Genomic DNA, 21,952 nt, shown 5'->3' on the forward strand with positions numbered 1-21,952 from the left:
TTAATACAAACGTTTACGTTCATTTCAAAATATATATAAATTGATGTAACGTAAAATTATGTTGCGTGTAGCTATTTAAAATTGAACTCGGCAGCATATGTGACATTTGTGCCCTAATTAAAAATTAAAAATTCATGGGTATTGCAAAAAGAAAAAGGAAAGTATTCTTCCAATGAAAATCCTAACAGAAAATCATAGTTGCCAAAAATAGAGGACATTGGAAACTATGACACATTCAATTTGGTGATACAATTATGGAAAGCAATTTCTGCCCCATTCACATTTTAACAAACATTATTTTCTCTGCAACTCACTCTCCGCCTTTCTTCTTCGCTCCCTCGTTTTGATTCGGATCACCTCCAAAATAAAACAATGGCCGACAGCGGAGTCGTCACCGTGTACGGCAAGGGCGCCATATACGAGACCGCCAGCACCAAGAAGTCCTCCTACCCCGTCAAAGTGGGTCTTGCCCAAATGCTCCGCGGCGGCGTCGTCATGGACGTCGTCACCCCCGCCCAGGCCCGCATCGCCGAGGAGGCCGGCGCCTGCGCCGTTATGGCTCTCGAGCGCGTCCCCGCCGACATCCGCGCCCACGGTGGCGTCGCCCGCATGTCCGACCCCCAGCTCATCAAAGAGATCAAACGCGCTGTCACCATCCCCGTCATGGCCAAGTGCCGCATCGGCCACTTCGCCGAGGCTCAGATCCTCGAGGCCATCGGAGTCGACTACGTCGACGAGTCCGAGGTCCTCACCGTCGCCGACGACGACAACAACATCAACAAGCACAACTTCCAGGTCCCCTTCGTCTGCGGCTGCCGCAACCTCGGCGAGGCCCTCCGCCGCATCCGTGAAGGCGCCGCCATGATCCGGACCAAAGGAGAAGCAGGAACAGGCAACATCGTAGAAGCAGTTAGACATGTTCGGTCGGTAATGGGCGAGGTCCGTGTTTTGCGGAACATGGACGACGACGAGGTGTTCGCGTATGCCAAGAAGATCGCGGCGCCGTACGACATGGTGATGCAGACGAAGCAGATGGGGAGGCTGCCGGTGGTGCACTTCGCGGCAGGAGGGGTGGCGACGCCGGCGGACGCGGCGATGATGATGCAGTTGGGGTGTGATGGGGTGTTTGTGGGGTCGGGGATATTCAAGAGTGGGGAGCCAGCGCGACGGGCCAGGGCGATGGTGCAGGCGGCGATGCATTATAGTGACCCGGAGGTGCTGGCGGAGGTGAGCTGCGGACTGGGGGAGGCCATGGTGGGGATTAATCTCAGTGACAACAATGTGGAGAGGTATGCTTATAGGTCTGAGTAACCTGATCGATCAACTTGAAAGGCCCCAAGGGCCAATAGAAAGTAGATAAAGAATTTGAGTTTGCCAATAGCTAGAGATACCTGTTTGGTTTTGTGATTTGTTTTTCGGATTAATATCTGGGTTTCTTTCTTGTATATGCATGTAAGTTGAGGCCAGAGTACTATTAGATCTCATTGTCAATTGAGTTTTGAACTTGATTCTTTCTTATGGATTTATGACAAAATATGATCATGAGTGGAAACAAGAAGCAATCTACCTTTGCATGAATGTTAATGAATGATTAGGACTAACTGGGAATGTAAGCTTCAGGTTTGAAAGATGCAAGCAAGGGAATATTAATCTGTTAACAGATGGAATAACCCATCAGTTAGAGTTACTGATAATTTCTGGGTTAGCTAGCTAGTGTCCACAACAGGAAGTGTAACAGCTAGTATTAGTTTGTAACCTGTATATTCTTAGCAATTTAAGTAAGCTTTTGAAGATTGATTATTCTTAGGTTATACAAGACTTGAAAATGAGGCAGTGAGGCTCAAAATTTGCCCATCTTTCCTAAAGTTGTTAGCTCGTCGACTCCTAAATGCAGCATTTGTTAGTGCTTGTTATATGTGCAGCTCCTTGATAGAGTCTATTAATCAATAGTTTGGTATATGACCTAGTGTGCTTTGAATTGATCTTTCTGGTAGTCCTAGACTGCACACTTGCCCCTCGGTCTCATTTAGTGAGTGCGTGTGGAATATGAGGTTTTGGTTTAGGTGCTTCATGTTCTAGATTTTGGACTTGCAGGCAATAGTTTAAGTTGGCATTGGGAGTATAGCTGCAGGTTTATTTCAGCTCGATTGCAGGGCTCTCTACTTCACCTCATCCATATTTGTTTATCCATTTTAAGTCATCACAGCCTAACCTCGTATTTGCAGACATGTTTTTAAGCTATTGTAATCGACTAGCAAGTGATCTGCACGTCACTTCTCAGTTATATAAACACTTTCCCCTGACACAAGGAAGATGCTCTATCAGATATGGGATCTGAAAGTCTAATTTTTATAAACCAAGTTGCATGAACCTGATGACCATGAGCGATCTTCCATTTGCAAAATGGTTTTGTATCCTTGCGTAGAAGAACAAGGATACGAAACCATATACACATACATACACGATGATTTACCAAATGAAGCAGGAAATCAAGAATCATGGTTTGGTGGCTTCAATCTTATGAACTGAGTTGTTATAGACATGTGGGCCAAAGTTAGTCTAGGGTGGTGCTTCTGTAAGGCCCAGAAATCTACAGAGAGTTTGCACTTCGTATCAAATCAATAAAATAGACTATGATCTCAATTTATGAATTATGATTAGGCCGTATGATCAAATTTCCTCCCAACGTCCCAAGTCCTTGACGTTTTCTTGTATGCAAGTAGAAGAAAATAAAAACACTCACGAACGTGGTTTGACTCATTCAGTTTATGGAATACATTTGCATCTGGCTTTCTAATGTTATTAGCAAATGCCAGTGTTACATGAATATTCTATGTAGTAGGTAGAATACAATTTGCGTTATGTCTGCATATTATGGTACTGGCTTTGTATATTTCTTCAACTTCTTACGCATAGGCAATCGAGTCCCTAGAACTCTTATCTTCGAGTACCATAGTGACAATACATGTATACAGAACTCTCTAACCTGAGCACTGCGATGGAACTACTAGAACACCTTTTCTTCAACTATGTGTAGAACGCGAATCTGAAAACCAAACAAGAATGCAGACACGTGTACAAATAAAATGTGATTTATTGAATATCAAGCGCGGGGTTACAATCTTTGGTGAACTCCTCTGATTCTATCTCCGTATGTGATTTGGCTCAAGGGTGACATGCACTTGATCTTGAGGATTTGAGTTTGATTTGGACTTGATTTGGTGAAGAACGAGCGATTTGGCCGCTTGATGATTCTTCGTGGACTTGAGTTTGGATTGGATTTGGATTTGATGAAGAACGAGCGATTTGGCCGCTTGATGATTTTTCGTGGACTTGAGGTTGGATTTGGATTTGATGAAGAACGAGCGATTTGGCCGCTTGACGATTCTTCGTGGACTTGAGGTTTGATTTGGATTTGATGAAAAACGAGCGATTTGGCCGCTTGATGATTCTTCGTGGACTTGAGGTTGGATTTGGATTTGATGAAGAACGAGCGATTTGGCCGCTTGAAGATTCTTCGTGGACTTGAGGTTGGATTTGGATTTGATGAAGAACGAGCGATTTGGCCGCTTGACGATTCTTCGTGGATTTGAGGTTGGATTTGGATTTGATGAAGAACGAGCGATTTGGCCGCTTGATGATTCTTCGTGGATTTGAGAGACTTCGGGACTTGTCGAGAGTGATCTTGCTGAAGTGATTTCTTCTCCTTCTTCTCCAAGTCTAAAAATCCCCCATTCTCTTCATGTTGAAGGGTTATTTATAGTGTCAAAGTTTATATTTTGTAGAATATTTTAATGACACTTAAAATAATAAATTTCTTTAATTGTATAATTAAATCAATATGTATTTTCTGATTAATTCAAAATTAGTCATTTTCATAACTAAATTAAACATAAAATAATTGATTTAATTATAGCCGTTAAAGAATTTATTAATTTAATCAAATGTCTGATTACCATTTCGAATCGTCAATGACATTCAATTTTCGAAATCACGTAGCTTTGATTACGATCATTCGTTTATGTGTTGACACGAGTTTTATTCGGATCCGCACCAACTTTGTTGACTTTTGGCCACGTGTGCAACTTTGTCGGGCTCTTGGTCAATTTAATTATTTAACGAAGATAATTTACTTCATTAAATTTCATGTGTCTACAAATGCCCCCAGTTCAAGTCGTGATGCAGACATGTCGTCGTCACGTGTCGAAAACGCAGCTTGAAGTATGTATTTTGATTTTGAAAATTTGTATAGCTAGCTTCAAAGACTCCGCAAATTTTGTAGTCTTTCCATCATATCTTTGAATCAGATGAAATTAATTTTGAAGATATTTCCATCCAAATTCATCATTGACTAGAGTTACTGAGTAGGAGAATTTATGCACATCTCTTCTTGGTTGTACCAAGACTCTTCACATAGGAAATCTCTTCTTGGTTGTACCAAGACTCTTCACATAGGAAATGTATCCATCCACGTCAAATTTCCTTTTGCAGCCTGCATAGTTCATGTAACGTATTTTCCCAAAGATTGGTTGTTCCTTCCAACCCTGGTCATGAACACCGCATATTGACCACATGCAACCACCATATCAACTTGGATCCCTTCCATCTAATTCATACTTGTTATTTAAATATATGAAGCTGTTTGTGCCTTGTCCACTACAATATTCCACTACAAAAAAGGGTTACCATCATTGTCCACTACCACCGAAAGCAGAAAGCATCACCATGACTTAGACTCTTTTTTTTGGCAATAACATGTTGAAGATGTCCTTTTTGCTTCTCCTCAAAACTTTTAGTTTCATGGTCTAAGTTTTCTCTTTATAAATACATATACCCTTCTTGTCTGAACCAGCACACTGATACTGCTTCATCTCTTTTGCACGCCGTATGTCATCCTGAGCAGCACGCCGTATGTCATCCTGAGCAGCTTTGTAAGAGAGCATGGTGTTCTTAGCAGCAGCCTTGTAAGAGAGCATGGTGTCCTCAGCAGCAGCTTGCCTCTCCTCAGCCGGTCAAGCTCTAGTCCCTTCTTAATCAACTCCTCGATACACTTCCTGAGAAGCTTCATGTCCTCCTTCAACGTGCGTTTACTCCTATCGTAGGTTCGAGGAGGTTCCACCTTATTGAACTCCTTCTTATCCCGCGTAGAGATCTTAAATGGTGCAGTATTGATGACCATTGATTCTTTGAAAGACTTCTTCACAACCTCGTCAAATCTGCTTCCGAAAACTTTATATGTTCGTTGGTCAACCAGGGACTTATTCTTTCCTTTATGACTTGTCAAGCTTAGCTCCATGTCGTGGGCTCGAGTAGCCAACTCTTCGAAAGAACGAGGCTTGATTCCTTGCAAGATGTATAGCAAATCAAAGTGCATGCCTTGGATGCACATTTCAACGGCTGACACCTCTGACAGTCGGTCCTTGCAATCAAGGCTAAGTGAGCGCCATCTATTGATGTAGCCGATCGCGGGTTCATCATTTCGTTGCTTCGTGTTAGTTAGCTCCATCATGCTCACCGTTCGCCTTGTACTATAGAATCGATTGAGGAACTCGTGCTCCATTTGGTCCCAACTGTCAACATACTCCGATTCTAAGTCTGTATACCACTCGAATGCATTTCCTTTCAATGAGCGAACAAACTGCTTGACAAGGTGATCGCCTTCTGTCCCGGCGTTACTGCAAGTCTCCACGAAGTGGGCAACATGTTGCTTTGGGTTTCATTTACCTTCAAATTGTTGGAAATTTGGTGGCTGATACCCCCGCGACATCCTTAAGCTGTCGATCCTCTTCGTGTAGGGTTTGGAGTAAGTGATGGAGTCACGAGAAGGACCTCCATATTGAGCCCAAATTGAGTTGGTGATGATGTTTTGCAATTGCTGGAGTGATAAGGAACCAAGCGAGTTGCCATCGTTCTTGGACGTTTCTCCCTTTTCATTTACTTTGCTCCTGCCAGGCGACCCCTTGGTGGAGTTCTCATCATTTTGATCTTCCAACTTGCTATAGAGTTCAGCGATTTGCACATCCTTTTCTTCAACCGTTCGGGTGAGCTTTTCAACCATCTCCAACAGATTGGAGAGTTGCTCCTCGACTGTAGATGCCCCCGTCACCAAGACCTGCGCATTGTCAGAAGAGGATTCATGTGTCATAGAATGAAAGTTATCGCCATCTTCTTTGGGACTTCCATGGTATGATGCCGTGCTTGATCCGTCATCAGAGAAAACGTCTTCTAGGATATGGTCATCACCATGAACGGGTAGAAGAGATTGCTCACTTGGCTCATTCTCCTTTGACACTTGCTTCTTCCTGCTTTGAAAGGCATGCTCTATTGCTCCCAAGCTCTCCAAGGTGATGACTGGTTGACGAGGCTTACTAGCAAGTGCCATGAACGTCGTGGGTTGAGCTCTAGCCACGCTCCGGGTGACAAGGGCAATCGGTTCACTCTTTGATTTGGAGGATGTTTGCTTGGACTTCTTGATCAGCTCGGCCTCTCTGCTTAACCTCGCGGTTGTGGACTTGGCTTTCTTCGTTGGAATGACTTGGTTGTTCTTGGAAGCCATCGCACAAACTGATTTGAAGATTTCTTCGGAGAAGGAGATGAGAGGCCAAAAATGTCCCACTGGGCGTGCCAATTTGTAGAACGCGAATCTGAAAACCAAACAAGAATGGAGACATGTGTACAAATAAAATGTGATTTATTGAATATCAAGCGCGGGGTTACAATCTTTGGTGAACTCCTCTGATTCTATCTCCGTATGTGATTTGGCTCAAGGGTGACATGCACTTGATCTTGAGGATTTGAGTTTGATTTGGACTTGATTTGGTGAAGAACGAGCGATTTGGCCGCTTGATGATTCTTCGTGGACTTGAGTTTGGATTGGATTTGGATTTGATGAAGAACGAGCGATTTGGCCGCTTGATGATTTTTCGTGGACTTGAGGTTAGATTTGGATTTAATGAAGAACGAGCGATTTGGCCGCTTGACGATTCTTCGTGGACTTGAGGTTTGATTTGGATTTGATGAAGAACGAGCGATTTGGCCGCTTGATGATTCTTCGTGGACTTGAGGTTGGATTTGGATTTGATGAAGAACGAGCGATTTGGCCGCTTGAAGATTCTTCGTGGACTTGAGGTTGGATTTGGATTTGATGAAGAACGAGCGATTTGGCCGCTTGAAGATTCTTCGTGGACTTGAGGTTGGATTTGGATTTGATGAAGAACGAGCGATTTGGCCGCTTGATGATTCTTCGTGGATTTGAGAGACTTCGGGACTTGTCGAGAGTGATCTTGCTGAAGTGATTTCTTCTCCTTCTTCTCCAAGTCTAAAAATCCCCCATTCTCTTCATGTTGAAGGGTTATTTATAGTGTCAAAGTTTATATTTTGTAGAATATTTTAATGACACTTAAAATAATAAATTTCTTTAATTGTATAATTAAATCAATATGTATTTTCTGATTAATTCAAAATTAGTCATTTTCATAACTAAATTAAACAGAAAATAATTGATTTAATTATAGCCGTTAAAGAATTTATTAATTTAATCAAATGTCTGATTACCATTTCGAATCGTCAATGACATTCAATTTTCGAAATCACGTAGCTTTGATTACGATCATTCGTTTATGTGTTGACACGAGTTTTATTCGGATCCGCACCAACTTTGTTGACTTTTGGCCACGTGTGCAATTTTTTCGGGCTCTTGGTCAATTTAATTATTTAACGAAGATAATTTACTTCATTAAATTTCATGTGTCTACACTATGAACAATTGAACATCTATTGGCACAACATTAAAACTAATAGGGCCCGTTTGGAAATGGAATTTGTATAGAGAAAATAGTTATTCTACTTCACAGTTCACACCACACAATTTATTTTCTTGTGATTCATACCACACAATTCATGTCAGTCATTGCCGGAGTAGCACCGAAAGTCGATCGATCTCTACTGTCGTAAACTCGTAATCTATGAACAGAAACCATGTCGATGGTCTAATTCCATGGCTGTCGATTTGCTAGCAGACGCGTTACAACTCATAAATATAACCAACTTTCAGTCAAATGGCCCACGACCACTACAAACACATTCCATGGCTGTCACCTCAGATTTTGTGGAATTTTGGCTGTTTCCGGTGATGCAGGTTAATTTTGTACTTCTCCTAATGAACCTTAACCCTCAAGCTTTTTTGCTAAAACCACCTCCACCGCCGACCGGCGATGACATACAAACTAGAAAGAAGATTAGTACAACCAAATTTATCTAAATCTTGGCTCTAGGATTTTCTAGACTGATTATGTGATCCGACGTTGTTCTGATGGGATATCTAGATAATCTACATGAACAATTTAGACGATTTTACTTTGAAAACAAACAATTATAACCGTAGTATTTTATTTCTTCAAAAAATTAAAGAGTTTCACACTTTTTTCTTATCATGACTCAAACTCAGGACTTAATAACACTTGACAGAATACTAAAATGATAACAGTAACAATTATTGACACTAGCTTATCTATTACTATATGTGAATGTGAATCGGATAAGGACTACGAAATTGATGATATTAACTACAATGTTTTGACGAGAAAATGATAGCAAATGTGAACTAAAGTTGACATATTTCATAATGTGGCTGGAACGTGTTTCATATTTCATGATGTGAAGGGGTGGAGTAGGTGTTAGCTTTATTGCATGGGTACGTTTAGACATGTCAGTAATTAAACCACGTGATGATCAAAATTAATCATGATTCATTCTTTCATTCAGTCGTGGGGACACATCACAAGTAATGGACTTGATCGACTTGACTGTAAACCTTCCAAGGGTTCCCAACTTCTGATTTCAATTCACCCTATAGCTATCCAGCAACCAACTGCACCATTACATTAACAATACCATGATGTAATATTGTATATGTGGTCGATTCTAATTATAGGGGTTAGTCAAATTCAATGACAACCAACTTCCATTAATTGATCTTGCCACTTAAGTCTCCCTAATGATTCATGCAAACAAACAAAAAATCATTCATCAGACTATTGTAATTCAAAAAATACTATATCATTTATTAAAATCAGGTCTCCATGCCGCTTGATTCATGCTTTTATTAAGATTCAAGTGGGACACGAATTTTAATCGATGCATCATTGACGCAATACCAATTCCTTTAAGAGTGAGAGTGAGAGTGAAGATGCTCAAAACTCTTGCGAATCAGAGAGGCAAATTTTGTTGTAGATGCACTTACGAACATTGGTAACACAGCTAGTGAGACAGGTAAGTACGGGTTGAATATTAAGGCTCAATCCTTTGTTTCTTAAAAGTAGTATGTAAATAATTAAGGGCATTTTTATTGATTTTTTTTTGTTATCTATGAAAATGGTAAAACTGAATAAAAAGAAATTTAACTAGGTGGAAAGTGGAAACTAAATTGAAAATTGATTCATGCAGAATAAATTTTTCATGAGCGGGTTATGGAAGTCTGGAACGGTGCAATTGTGTAACGGTTTCTTCCTCTTCCCGGCTCAGTAACTTTTGAAGATTTTCCTCTTCAAGAAATAGAAAAGTTGCAGAGTTGGTCATGTTATATGACTTGTATCAAACCAAAAAGAGATAAATTCCGACCCAAAGGGTTTGGTGTAGTGGGCGGCAAATGTTGATGTCATATACTCATGGTAATAGGAGGTCACTAATTCGATTATCCGCATGTGAAAAATAAAAACACCACATAAGAAAGACATGTACCGTATTTGCTCTCTGAGTCCGAAGTGTTAGACCCAAGAAAAAAAAAGATAAATTCCAAAACGGAAATAACGAACAGAAACAAGAAAAGAAAAAAAGAAAAGAAAAAAGGGCGCCAATGTGACAAAAGAATATAGAAAGAGTCGACCTGTCTGACTTCATCAGATAATCACTCTGGACCCAAATTATATTTAAACCCTCGAAAGCTCAACTGCTTTGCATTCCTCTCTCTGTCTCTGTCTCTCCGAGAGGCTCCAGTTTTGGCGAAAATGGGGAGTTACCGGATGTGCGTGTGCTTCACTCGCAAGTTCAGGATCACAGAAGCCGAGCCACCTTCCGACGTCTCGGAATACTTCGCCAAGTACGCCGAGGGGGGGACCCACATGACCGCCGAGCAGCTGAGGAGCTTCCTGGAGGAAGTACAGGGCTACGGCGGCGCGTCGATTTCGGACGCCGAGCGGATCGTGGAGCAGGTGCTGCAGAAGAGGCACCACCACATTGCCAAGTTGATAACGAGACGCAAGCTCACTCTTGAAGACTTCCACCATTACTTGTTTTCCGCGGATCTCAACCCTCCCATCGAAAACCAGGTAGTGTGTTCGGTTCCTGGTTGTTCTTGATTCACTTGATGAGTTTTCTGCGGAAGCTAGTGTTCTGTTTTTATATTTTTATTAAGTCAACTCGATGCTTGACTTCAATTTTAGGCTTTGAAGATAGTTCATTTTCTCTTTACTTGGGTTGATGTTTCTGTTTATATGCAAATTGGGTTCTAAATTGATGTGAACTGAGGCTTTGACACATTGAGTTTTAACTTGTAAGGCAAGTGAAATTGAAGTTTAAGAAACTGCTAATTTTAGGAAATTTGGGTACTTGGTTTCAGGTTCATCAGGATATGACAGCTCCTTTGTCTCATTACTACATATATACCGGACACAATTCATATTTGACTGGAAATCAACTCAGTAGTGATTGCAGTCATGTTCCAATCATCCAGGCACTGAAGAGAGGTGTGAGAGTGATAGAGCTTGATCTGTGGCCTAATTCGGCAAAGGATGATGTGAATGTTCTTCATGGAAGGTATAACTAATTATGTCCGACCCCCCCCCCCCCCCCCCCCCCCAAGCATGAATATGTCTTTTGCTACCGTAGTTTATTGGCTCCCTGGCTGTTTCTTGTTGCATTGGAAACTTGTTGTATGTTGAATCCTATGCCTCTGCATAATGTAAACATGTTGGCCGTCTTCCCCATTTACTGATGCCTTGAATTAAGTAGGAAGTGAAATGAAGTATTCCTCAGTGCTTATCTCATTATCGATCAATATTTTTTTCGTAATGAATGATCATTGATTTTAGTTCAGTTGCAAAAGTTGTAGCATAATTAATATAAAGCTAAGTGTGCCTTCATTTCTAAATTCTATGCATACAGCTAATTATGCATTTGATTATGAAACAAAGTTTATCCTTGATGTTGAAGGCTATTTCTGGCTTAGATATTTGGGTTGATGTTGGCAACTTGGTACTGGATTTCCTGTTAATAGTTCTATTTTCAGACTCATGAGATGGATATTCATAGTCTGCATTTCTGATCTAGGACCTTGACAACCCCAGTCGAACTTGTTAAATGCTTGAAGTCAATTAAAGAGCATGCTTTTACGGATTCTCCATACCCTGTTGTCATAACTCTTGAAGACCACCTTACCACCGATCTCCAAGCTAAAGTAGCCAAGGTATTTTTCTCTTACGTTCTGCTAGTGATCAAATTCTTAGTAGAATATCTATTTATATAACACTGCACTTTTTTTTTCTCTTTCCACAGCTGCTCATGAAGACATTCAAGGATGTGTTGTTCATTCCAGATTCTGAATGTTTCAAAAAATTACCTTCACCAGAAGAACTGAAGTATAAAATTATCATATCTACCAAACCTCCTAAGGAGTATCTTGAGGATAAAAGTGTCAACGACAAGGCTGAGAACTTACACAAACGAAAAGATAGCGATGAAGATGAATGGGGAAATGAGCCTTCAGAGCTTAAAGAAGAACACGAAGATGTTGATATGGTGAGATTGAGAAATGAGACCATATGATAGCTCTAATGCCTTTAATGTCTCTACCTTTTTGGTGATTAAATTTTGTTTGGCTTACAGAGTGAAAGTGAAGCAAGTGAACAAAGTCAGGATTATGAAGATAACAATAAATCAAGTCGTGAAGAAGAACCTGCATTGTACAAACGTCTAATTGCAATCCATGCTGGGAAACCAAAAGGTGGATTAAAGGAGGCACTTAAAGTTGAAGTTGATAAAGTTAGACGCCTTAGTTTGAGCGAACAAGCACTTGAAAAAGCTGCCGAATCTCATGGAACTGATGTTGTTAGGTGCTTTTTTCTTCTAGCACAAATGCACAATGACATCCCAAATCCTTCTATTATAATCCAAGATGATGAATATATCTGCATCATCTTTCTTTTACAATTATATACATTCCAACTGACCAACTCCGGACTTCTAAAACTTTCATTCATAGGTTCACTCAGAAGAACATTTTAAGGGTGTATCCAAAAGGAACACGGTTCAACTCCTCCAACTATAAGCCACTTATTGGTTGGATGCATGGTGCCCAGATGGTTGCATTTAATATGCAGGTTAGCTTGAATTCGTTTATTTTTCTTTCACTTTAGTAGTCATGCGTCCCCCTCCTAGGCAGACTATATGCCAGAAGCCGAGAAGTCTATTTTTGATTTTATATTATGTACCTGTCACACTGCCAGTAGCATATTCTGACCTCAAAGTCAACATATCTTTGGGATGACAGGGATATGGTAAATCTCTTTGGCTGATGCATGGAATGTTTAGAGCAAATGGAGGCTGTGGTTATGTGAAAAAACCTGATTTTGTTATGAACGATAAACAGATATTCGATCCTAAAGAAAAATTGCCAGTAAAGAAGACTTTAAAGGTGATCAATTTTTTGTCCATCCTTTTTTGAAAGTTCAAAGTTGAAGGAAGCAAAAGTTTTAAGCATAACTGCTTCTTAATTTATCCTCTCCTATTCAGAGGAGGCTTCTTAGATGTAGTATTTTTCTTGGCAGGTGAAAGTATACTTGGGAGATGGTTGGCATTTGGATTTCAAACATACGCACTTTGATTTATATTCACCACCAGATTTTTACACCAGGGTAAGTATCCTTTTAGAGAAAAGACCCCATAACTTCTAAGCCTTTTTTTAAAAAAAAGTTTTACGTATAGCTCTTCAATTTCCAGTGGATTGAGTGGTTTAACATTTCAACGTCTACAGTATCTTCATTTTACAAGTTACCTCATAAACGTGAAGTATGCATGTCTTGAAGTACTTGATCAGCATTAGTGAGATATAGACTTCTTAGTGGTAGTACGTAACAATTAAATGTGTAATGCAGGTTGGCATAGCAGGAGTTCCAGCTGATGAGGTAATGAAGAAAACTAAGAAAAAAGAGGACGATTGGACTCCTGTTTGGGGAGAAGAGTTTACATTTCCGCTCAGAGTCCCCGAGTTGGCTCTGCTTAGAATCGAGGTACATGAATATGACATGTCCGAGAAAGATGACTTTGGTGGCCAAACTTGTCTGCCAATCTCTGAATTGAGACAAGGAATTCGTGCAGTCCCGCTCTTCAACCGAAAAGGAGAAAAGTACAACTCAGTGAGGCTTCTCATGCGATTTGAATTCACATGAGGAATATGCACAAAGCTCTTGGTCTTTTGATGAAGTTTCATTCATATTCATTTTCCCTCTGGTGCTGCTGCCATTTTTCATTTATTTAGCACCTTAATTATAAGAGACTTACTCACCTTGCACTTGAGTGAGAACAGCAGTTGTATATTTAGATACTTACATTTACAAATTACAATGCTTCTCTGGTCTTCCCATTTTCTATAAGATGTTTTATGGGATACACTTGACTTTGGTTAGAGTATTCCAATTACTCCGGCCATCGCTCACAAATTATACTAATAGAAAAGTAAACAAATCATATCAGGAAAAATCATGTTAAGCCCGTAGAATGTAGCTCACAACATCAACAGACTCCTCAGGATCAAAGCTGGAGGTGTCAGTTTTCTTGAAGTCTGTTATCCTGTCATCTTGCAGGAGACATAAAACAGAGCAATCTATTTCATCTTTGGCTAGAAGTTTTATTCTAACTTGAACCGCTCCAATGTGCATGTATAAATAACTTCTTCGAATTGCTTCACTTGCTTCTTTCTGAGTTATCAGTCTTATGTCAGTTTCTTTGCATGTTACCGGAATGGTTAGTTAAAAAATCTTGAACCTGTGAGAATCAAGAAGGAAAGATCCTCTCTTATAAATTTCGTTGAATCTAAATTTAGGAACTGTGGCCTCCCGTACACTTGACTCTATCTCATTGTACTCAAATTCTTGAGTATTGATGAGTTGTACAGGAATTGTGCTCCTTTCGCTGAATACTCTGCTCAACATCTTCATGTTCATTCTCTCAGTGAAACTAGGGAATTTCCAGGTAATAAGCTTAGGTTCACTAAACTTAAGGTTGCTTTCTTCTCCTGGGTAGGAAGATAAGATCACCTTACTAGCTACATTTTGAGTCAGTTGTTCTTCATCGATTTTCTCTGTTCCAGCTTCAGTTTTCATTTCTTCTATGCTTTTTTGCAAATGGGAGAGTTTGAGATTCAACTCTCTGAATTGTTCTTCCAGCTCCGTACCTATTTCTTGAAGATATGTAATATTATAATTTTGCTGATGAATTATTACTTTCAGGTTTTCAGCAAGGGCTTCTGAAGTAGGAAGATATAAACTTTTTGCTTCTTTGTCTCTCTCCTTGACCTTTACCTTAACCCTTTGGTTCATCCATTCGGACGATAAGGGCTTATAAATGCTTTTTAAGAATTTCTTGGGTTTTTCTTAGTTCAACTGCTTGCTCTTGGATGTTATTAGCAAAGGTTTCTGTTCGAACTAACTTCTTTTCTATGTCTAGCAGATATTGCTTTTCTTTGAAGTAATCAAGCTTTACTTCAAGCATTCCAATCCTTGTGATTACTTCTTCAAGTTGATTGATCTTGAGATGAAATCTCTCAAGTTGTTCAAGTAGCTTTTCTGCAGCCTTGTTGCTGGATAAATAGTTTAGGAATTCTATCAAACTTGGTCGAGTTGGGTCAAGTTCTTCAACTCCTATCTCTCTTTGAAGATGAGAGAATTCGTCATAGAGTGTATTCAGTATTCTACAAGCGTACTCTATCGAGTATTGATCCTCTTGGATATGTCTTGAATGAAAACATTTTTGCCACCTATCAGAATCTTTTGTAATACAAAAGGCCTAATAATTTTTTGGTTTGGATTCTCTTTTGTTAGTTGAGAGAAGCCAACTTTGTGGCATAAGGTTAGCCTACCTGCTTTTGAGCTAAGCAGACTTTGATATTAGCTAGGGCGGATCTAACCGATGCCCAAAAAATAAAGGGGTTTTTGATCTTCTTCGAAGACTTCTCGAAGAGCATTAATATTTTATTCAGATTCGTAGATTCTACGTTGAACTCTATATATAATATCCTAATAATTTTTTGTATTTCTGGGAAAGTTATTCCTATATTTTATTAACTTTTTATATTGTTCTTTTTCTTCTTGAAGTTCTTTCTGAGAAATTTTAGCAAACGCTAATAATTCAAGTCTAGAGGGTATTGCAATTGCTATAATGATAAAAAATAATTGTTTACCTTTGAGTATAGAATGAATTTATATATATGTAATACGTAAATAAACAAACTCATAAATTAAAACTCACCATATTCCGTCAAATTTTTTTTACCTAAATAGTACTTAAGATAAAAACAAATGTGACAGCAGTACAGCGCACAGTAGCCGAATCCATAAGTTCATTACCTATTTTGGAAAGTGTTGGTTCTTTTTATAGACTTAGGGAAGTGTGGGTGTTTTCCCACATACCGTCGTACCGATGTGGAAGTTTGTGGCTGTGAACAGTGGCTTAGACTGCCGTGGGAAGCCCACTTTATGGCATCGCTACCAGTGTTGGTGATTGAACTGAGGGTCGCCGACCACCGATTCCTAGAGATGGCAATGGTGGGAGCATACTCCACCTCCGGTCCTCCCTGGAAGGTGGCTGGAAGTCGGAGAAACGCGCCGGAAAAATCTCTCCGACGAGGTAGAGTTAATAAAAAAAACCTAATTGTTCCTCAGATTTGGAGGGAAAGAGATCCACTTTCCCGCGCTCCTCAGAGTAAAAACCGAAAAGACAATGCTTCTATTGTGTAACTCTCCACAAACTGCAAGACCAATATGAAAATGCTGCATCTTCTCTATTCTCTCTCGGCGCCTCTTCAGAACCCATTTCCTATGTTGCCAAAGAAGACCACAAAGCTTATACCTTTCATCAGAACTCCTCTCCCGCCGTCCTCTGGGTCACCCTTTCAAGGTAAAGTTCTCTCCTTTATGGAAATACACGGCTTTGTGAATTTGATCAACTGAGTTCTCTGGGTTTCGCTTTATTTCCATACTTAATATCAGTGGCCTTTATTCTCTTGCTTCTTTATGTCTTTAAGAATCGAATACAAAATTACAAATCATCTCAGATAACTAAGAACACTGCACTATGATATTGGACATAATTCTTGTTTAGTATAATGTTTTGTATAATTGTGCTCTTTTAGCTTAGTTCTGAAAGGTATTTATTTTGGTTAGGATAATGGGTTTTTACGCATTACATTGGCTGATATTGAAATTTTGAAGTGTGTTCTAGAAGCAAACTTATGGCATGACTCTCATCTCATCAGCCATCAGTGTCTTGTTTGTTTTATGTGATATCTGATGTGGCACACCATTTGGTATATTGGTATGTGTAGAAAAGTCTCTGAAGTCTGAAATATGGATTCAAGTTTTCAAATGGTGAAACCAAAAAGGCACAAGTGGAATGGTGGGGAAGAGATGGGAAGAGAAAAAAAGGGTCTGAACAATTTACCTGATGTGGTTATTGAAAAGATCATTTCTTTCCTTCCAACGAAAGAGGCTATCAGAACAAGCATACTTTCGAAAAGATGGGAATACCCATGGACATCAATTCCCAACCTTGAATTTTATTATGAGTTGCATGCTAGAAGATCTTCCTTGGTGAATATTGTGGATAGAGCACTTTTTCTCCGCAGTCCTGCTGACATAAAACGGGTTCATCTTTCGTTTTACGTGCTTGGTGATGCATCTCGTGTTAGTGCATGGATCTCTGCTATGGTGCAGCGCAATGTAGAAGATCTCATTTTAGATCTGGATAGCCACAAGGAACCATTTTCCCTGCCTCAATCTTACTTACTTCGGTCACACTTAAACAGCTGCAATTGCGTCTGCCCTGTAGCTTCAAGGTTTCATCTGCTGTTTGTTTCTCAAGTCGAAGAGCTTGACAGTTGCGGACGTGGTGTTTCATGAAGAATACTCAATCCAGCAGTTATTCTCTGGTTGTCCAGTCCTTGAAGAATTAACACTTCTGGAATGTAAGTGGGGAAATCTCAAATTTGTGAGTATTTGTGCTCCTAACCTTATAAATTTGATCATAAATGAAAGCCGGTCGCCGATTTCCAGGGGCCCAATTGTGTGCCAGATAAGGATTTTTGGTGTTAGTCTGGAATATTTTTCTTACTCATGGCACTTGGTGCATGACTATTGCTTTTGTAACTCGTCAGTACATGAAGCTCGTATTAGTATTGATTATCAAAAGGGCTCTAGACTTGATAGCTACCTGTTGCATAAGCTTCTTGAAGGGCTTTATAGTGTGAAGGACCTAACCATATCTCATTGTGACATTGAGGTATGTTTGCTCCTCTTTAATAATCTACAATTTAAGTTTGATGTCTCAATATTGTTTTACCAATTGCATTCTTTGTGGAATTTAACATTCTTTGCGATGAATGATTGACTCTAAGATTACTTGGGCCTGATGATGATTTCACTGACTGTTGTTAGGCGGCTCTAACTGGGGCACCAGAACTTCTTGACCAGATGCCCATGTTCAATGGTCTAACAACTTTGACACTTGAGCAGGGTTCTGTAGAAATTGATTGTAAACTACTTTTGTGATGGGCAGATGGATTGAACATGTTCAATTTCGACCTCCATACTTTAGTATCCATGGCAACGTGTAATTACTTGTTAGACCATTCTCAAACATTTGGACTCCAACAATACCTTTCTGGCCATTAGCTCCAGCAGTTTCTTAGATTTGGAGGGAAAGAGCTCCACTTTCCCGCGCTCCCCATAGTGAAAACCCAAAAGGCAATAGAATACCAACTTCTCAATCCTCTTTGCACCCGTTTCATATTTTGCCCAAGAAGACCACAAAGCTTATACGTTTGAAGGCTTTCATCATCTCGCCTCTCTCACCTCCTCTGGGTCACCATCGTTAGGTAAAGTTCTTTCCTTTATGAAAGACATGGTTTCTTGGATTTGAGTAACTTTGTTTTTCCATACTTGAAGTGGGCTACATTCTTTTTTCAGTTTTGTACTATCATATTCATCTAGACGATATTACAAATGGTAGGCAAGTGAAATTGTAATTGTGCCTTGTGTTGCCTTCAACTACTAGTGATCAGAACAAAAGTGTCAAAGCTTGTAGATTATTTGCTTCAATGGATATGATTGAAAGATAATTTTGCATAACAGAGACTAGTGAGATATGGATATAAGTTCTCAAATGCTAAATCCCAAGAGGCAGAAGGTGGATGGTGTAGAAGAGAATTGAGAGGCCGAATGTCACATCCCGCCAAACTTCAGCAAAATTTTACCTTGAGCATTCTAGACGGATCCGGAATATGACGGAACACTTTGGAAGATCATAGAAGATCCTAGAAGGCGATAGAAGTCTCAAGAAGCCTTGAGACATTTCCGGACATCTCTAGAACCTTGGAGAGGTTAGGAGAACTAGACCACTCAAGAATTCTCTAGAACACTCAAGGATCATCTTAGAGTCATGTAGACTTGTGTAGACTTATGGAGAGTTCTCTAGAATTCTCTACATTGTACATAGTCTTAGAAATATCTAGAACTAGCTAAGTAGGATGAGGAGGCTTATAAATAACAAGGCACCCCTCTCATTTGCTCTATCAAGCAAGAAGCAAGCTATCAAGCATACTTGTAAGTTCTTTCTTTGTTCAATATAAGTTCTCTTTCGAGATATTCTTTTTTGTCTTTCAATTGTTCTAGCATGACGTTTGCGAGAGTAAGGCTGACTTAACATAAGGGAGTTGTTAAGGCCGCACGAGTTGCATAGCAAAAGAGTAAGCTCGTGACAGGAAGGAGGCATAAAGAATTTAAACAATTTACCTGATGTGGTTCTTCAAAAACTTCTCTCCTTTCTTTCAACAAAGAATGCTATCGGAACAACTTTAAAAAAGATGGGAATACTTATGGAATTCAATTCCCACACAGCTTTTTTCAAGCGACTCTTAATAAGAGATCTGCCATTGTGAATGCTGTGGAAATAGCACTCATGCTTCGTCGTGGTGTTGCTATTAAAAAGTTCACTCTTTGCTTTGATGTGTTAGGTGATGCACCTCGTCTTAATCACTGGATATCTGCATTAGTAAGGCTCAATGTTGAAGAGCTTTTCCTTGGCCTGTATAGCTTGAAGGGACCGCTTTGTTTGCCTCATTCCTTGTTTAGTTCCTCAACACTGAAGGACTTACAACTAGATGTGCCTCTTACTTTCAAGGTTCCTACTACTGTTTGTCTATCAAATTTAAGAAGCTTGACACTGAGATCTCTGGTGTTTTTTGATGAATACTCAACTCAGAAACTCTTTTCTGGTTGCCCGGTTCTTGAAATATTGTCTCTGCATAATTGTGATTGGGGGAATCTCAAGTTTGTGAGTATTTGTGCTCCAAAGTTTTCGGCATTGAGTATAAATGAAAGCGATTTGCAAATTTCCAGTGATTCAGGCGGTTGCCAGATTATGGTGTTTGGAGTTAGCCTGACATATTTTTCTTATGCGGGTGAATTTTTCAATGAATATTCCATACATAACTCATCAGTATATGAGGCTAATATTACTATATTAGTGTTCCTCCTAGTAAGATGTCGAGCATCAGAGTTACGTGTTGTATAAGCTACTTACTGGGCTCTCTAGTTTGAAGATCCTAACTACGTGTTCTTATTTCTTTGAGGTATGTATCCTTATCTATCATTAATTTTTGAGTTAGTTATCAATTCCGCTTACAAATTGCATGTGTTGCTGTTGCATTGCCTTTTTATACCAGTAATGGCTTGAATGTTTTTTTTTTGTCCTGATGATCGGCTTCATCTCTGTGCTTAGGTTGTTCAAACTAATGCATCAGAACTTCTTGTCCAGATGCCCTCGTTCTATGATGTAACCAAGTCGGTACATAATTCAGTGCGAGTAGATCTTGGTTGTAAAGGACTATTGGTGATGCTCCAAAACTGTCCCTGTCTTCAAACTCTCGTACTCAGAGGGGTCAATTCATAAGCATTGCAGTGTTTTTTGTGCATTGTGTTTTTCTGTAATTATGTCAAAATTGCTGAACTTTGATCTTTCAGGAGGTTAGCCTGTCCAACGATAATGTAAATAATGATGGGGCTTTCGAACCACTTCCTCCTTGTTTCTCCGCAAGTCTTAAAGAGATTGAAATCTATGCATTTCATGGAGGCGAGGATGAAATGTATGCAGTGAAGAGTTTGCTCAAGGCTGCAACAGTATTGGAGAAGGTGAGGGTTACTTTCTCTAGATCTTTTGAAGGGGGACTAGAAGCGATAAATGATGTCAACAGACAGTGAGAGATTTCCGAAGAGAGTCGGTTGTTCTACTCCCTTGTCTTGGTAACTTATTATGAACTTATGATATTATATCCTCCATGCTGAAATTATCATTAGTAGGCTAGAGAGAAAATGTAATATGAACAGACTACTGTTTATTTCTTCCATTGTATATACTCTGAGGAAACTGATCGCCGTGAGGTTTTATCAACTTTTGATTTCCTATTTGAATATCTCTTGTTGCACTTTGAATCAATTTGCCTTACAAGAGTACGGATCACCTTAGGGAATGAGGTCCTCTGTTAATTTGTTAATGTATATCTGGCTTCTAGTGTACAGGTTTTATAACTTTGTTTTGCTTTTCTGGTGAAATTCTCAGAGATACAAGTTAAATTTAAATACGAAACACAACCATCTTATAAAGAGTTTTACCTCATATTATATGCTGTATTGTATTATCGAGAGAATCAACACTTTGAAATAATATTTTGGTTTTCATATAATCAAGACAACATTGTTATCATAGACAGAATTTCACACTTCCAAGAGATTGAGATCTCAAAAACCGCCAAATATTTTGGTGCATTGCAGGTGCAATACGTAAACAAAAGTTAGCAAAGGCATTTCACAGCAAATTTGATAGTTCGGATCCCATATTCGGGTCAAACAAAACATTAACCGGCCCAAATATTCCTAGACCCAGTAAGAGGCCCGTTATCATGCAGCGGGTTTTTAATTACCCCAAAAAAAAAACATTTCAAAACCTCTTTAAAACCCCCTCATTTCATTTCAGTTCTTTCTGGGTTCTCAAACCTTTCGTCTTCTTCAGAGATCATCTTCTTCATCACTCGCTTTTTCTGGGTAAGTTCTCTCTTCATGTAAAGACTTAGTATTGATTTTAGTCAACTGGGTTTGCTTTATTCCATTGAATTTTTCTCTTCTTCATTGTTTTGTTCTGTGTTTACATTCACTGAAAGTTTTAATCTTGAGTTCTTGGGCGAAATAAGCTTCATTCTTTTGTATATACATTCGCTGCCAGTTTAAGTTTCACCAAAATTTAGTTGAATTTCTAGCAAACCCAGATGATCAATCTTTAAGAAACCCAGATGATCAATCTTCAAGAAACCCAGATGATTGAATCTTCAAGAAACCCAAATGAGAATAGGTACCCAGAACCAGAAATGTGAGCTAAAACAACCATAGAGTTGTGGAAAACTGTATGAATCTGTTGAACAACACATTGACATCTTTAAAAACCTGGGAATTATATGAACTTAATTGGAATCAATCTATCAATCACACACTCTTCTCTCTTTCTTTATCTCTACTTGTTTATCTCTCTTCTTGTCGTTGATTACAGAATTATCTCTGTACTAGTAACTAGCTTGAGAATTGAAAGCCATATCTATCAATCTGTTTATTAACCTATTCCAGTGGTCACCACCCAG

At 39.4% G+C, this 21,952-nt stretch overlaps 3 protein-coding genes and 1 pseudogene across 3 annotated transcripts; all 4 read left to right on the forward strand.

Moving 5' to 3' along the window:
• Positions 1 to 255: 255 nt before the first annotated feature.
• Positions 256 to 1,506, forward strand: LOC126787812 (probable pyridoxal 5'-phosphate synthase subunit PDX1). The gene has a single exon (XM_050513719.1). It carries the CDS (start codon positions 373 to 375, stop codon positions 1,309 to 1,311), a length of 939 nt encoding a protein of 312 aa, XP_050369676.1. The 5' UTR covers positions 256 to 372; the 3' UTR covers positions 1,312 to 1,506.
• Positions 1,507 to 9,971: 8,465 nt separating this feature from the next.
• On the forward strand, positions 9,972 to 13,678 carry LOC126789460 (phosphoinositide phospholipase C 4-like). Its single transcript, XM_050515612.1, has 9 exons — positions 9,972 to 10,325; positions 10,616 to 10,812; positions 11,326 to 11,461; positions 11,551 to 11,793; positions 11,881 to 12,107; positions 12,257 to 12,374; positions 12,545 to 12,688; positions 12,822 to 12,908; positions 13,149 to 13,678. The coding sequence occupies exons 1-9, from the start codon at positions 10,005 to 10,007 to the stop codon at positions 13,440 to 13,442; spliced, it is 1,767 nt and encodes a 588-aa protein (XP_050371569.1). The 5' UTR covers positions 9,972 to 10,004; the 3' UTR covers positions 13,443 to 13,678.
• Positions 13,679 to 16,616: 2,938 nt separating this feature from the next.
• LOC126787472 (F-box/LRR-repeat protein At3g26922-like) lies at positions 16,617 to 17,816 on the forward strand (annotated as a pseudogene).
• Positions 17,817 to 18,411: 595 nt separating this feature from the next.
• On the forward strand, positions 18,412 to 20,525 carry LOC126786434 (putative FBD-associated F-box protein At5g56700). The gene is given in 7 exon segments (XM_050512264.1): positions 18,412 to 18,487; positions 19,032 to 19,122; positions 19,124 to 19,159; positions 19,161 to 19,791; positions 19,823 to 19,897; positions 20,047 to 20,205; positions 20,289 to 20,525. Coding segments are annotated over 7 exon segments (1,305 nt in total).
• The last annotated feature ends 1,427 nt before the right edge of the window (positions 20,526 to 21,952 follow it).

Source organism: Argentina anserina, chromosome 3, assembly GCF_933775445.1.
Source record: "Argentina anserina chromosome 3, drPotAnse1.1, whole genome shotgun sequence".
In the NCBI taxonomy this organism is placed as follows: Eukaryota; Viridiplantae; Streptophyta; class Magnoliopsida; order Rosales; family Rosaceae; genus Argentina; species Argentina anserina.

Excerpts from the sequence above, each read along its gene's own strand:
- LOC126787812 (XM_050513719.1), top strand. The coding sequence starts at position 373 with ATGGCCGACAGCGGAGTCGTCACCGTGTACGGCAAGGGCGCCATATAC.
- LOC126789460 (XM_050515612.1), top strand. The coding sequence starts at position 10,005 with ATGGGGAGTTACCGGATGTGCGTGTGCTTCACTCGCAAGTTCAGGATC. Across the intron at positions 11,462-11,550 it reads TCCAAGCTAAAGTAGCCAAG|CTGCTCATGAAGACATTCAA; the intron begins GTATTTTTCTCT and ends CTCTTTCCACAG. Across the intron at positions 12,375-12,544 it reads TGGTTGCATTTAATATGCAG|GGATATGGTAAATCTCTTTG; the intron begins GTTAGCTTGAAT and ends TTGGGATGACAG.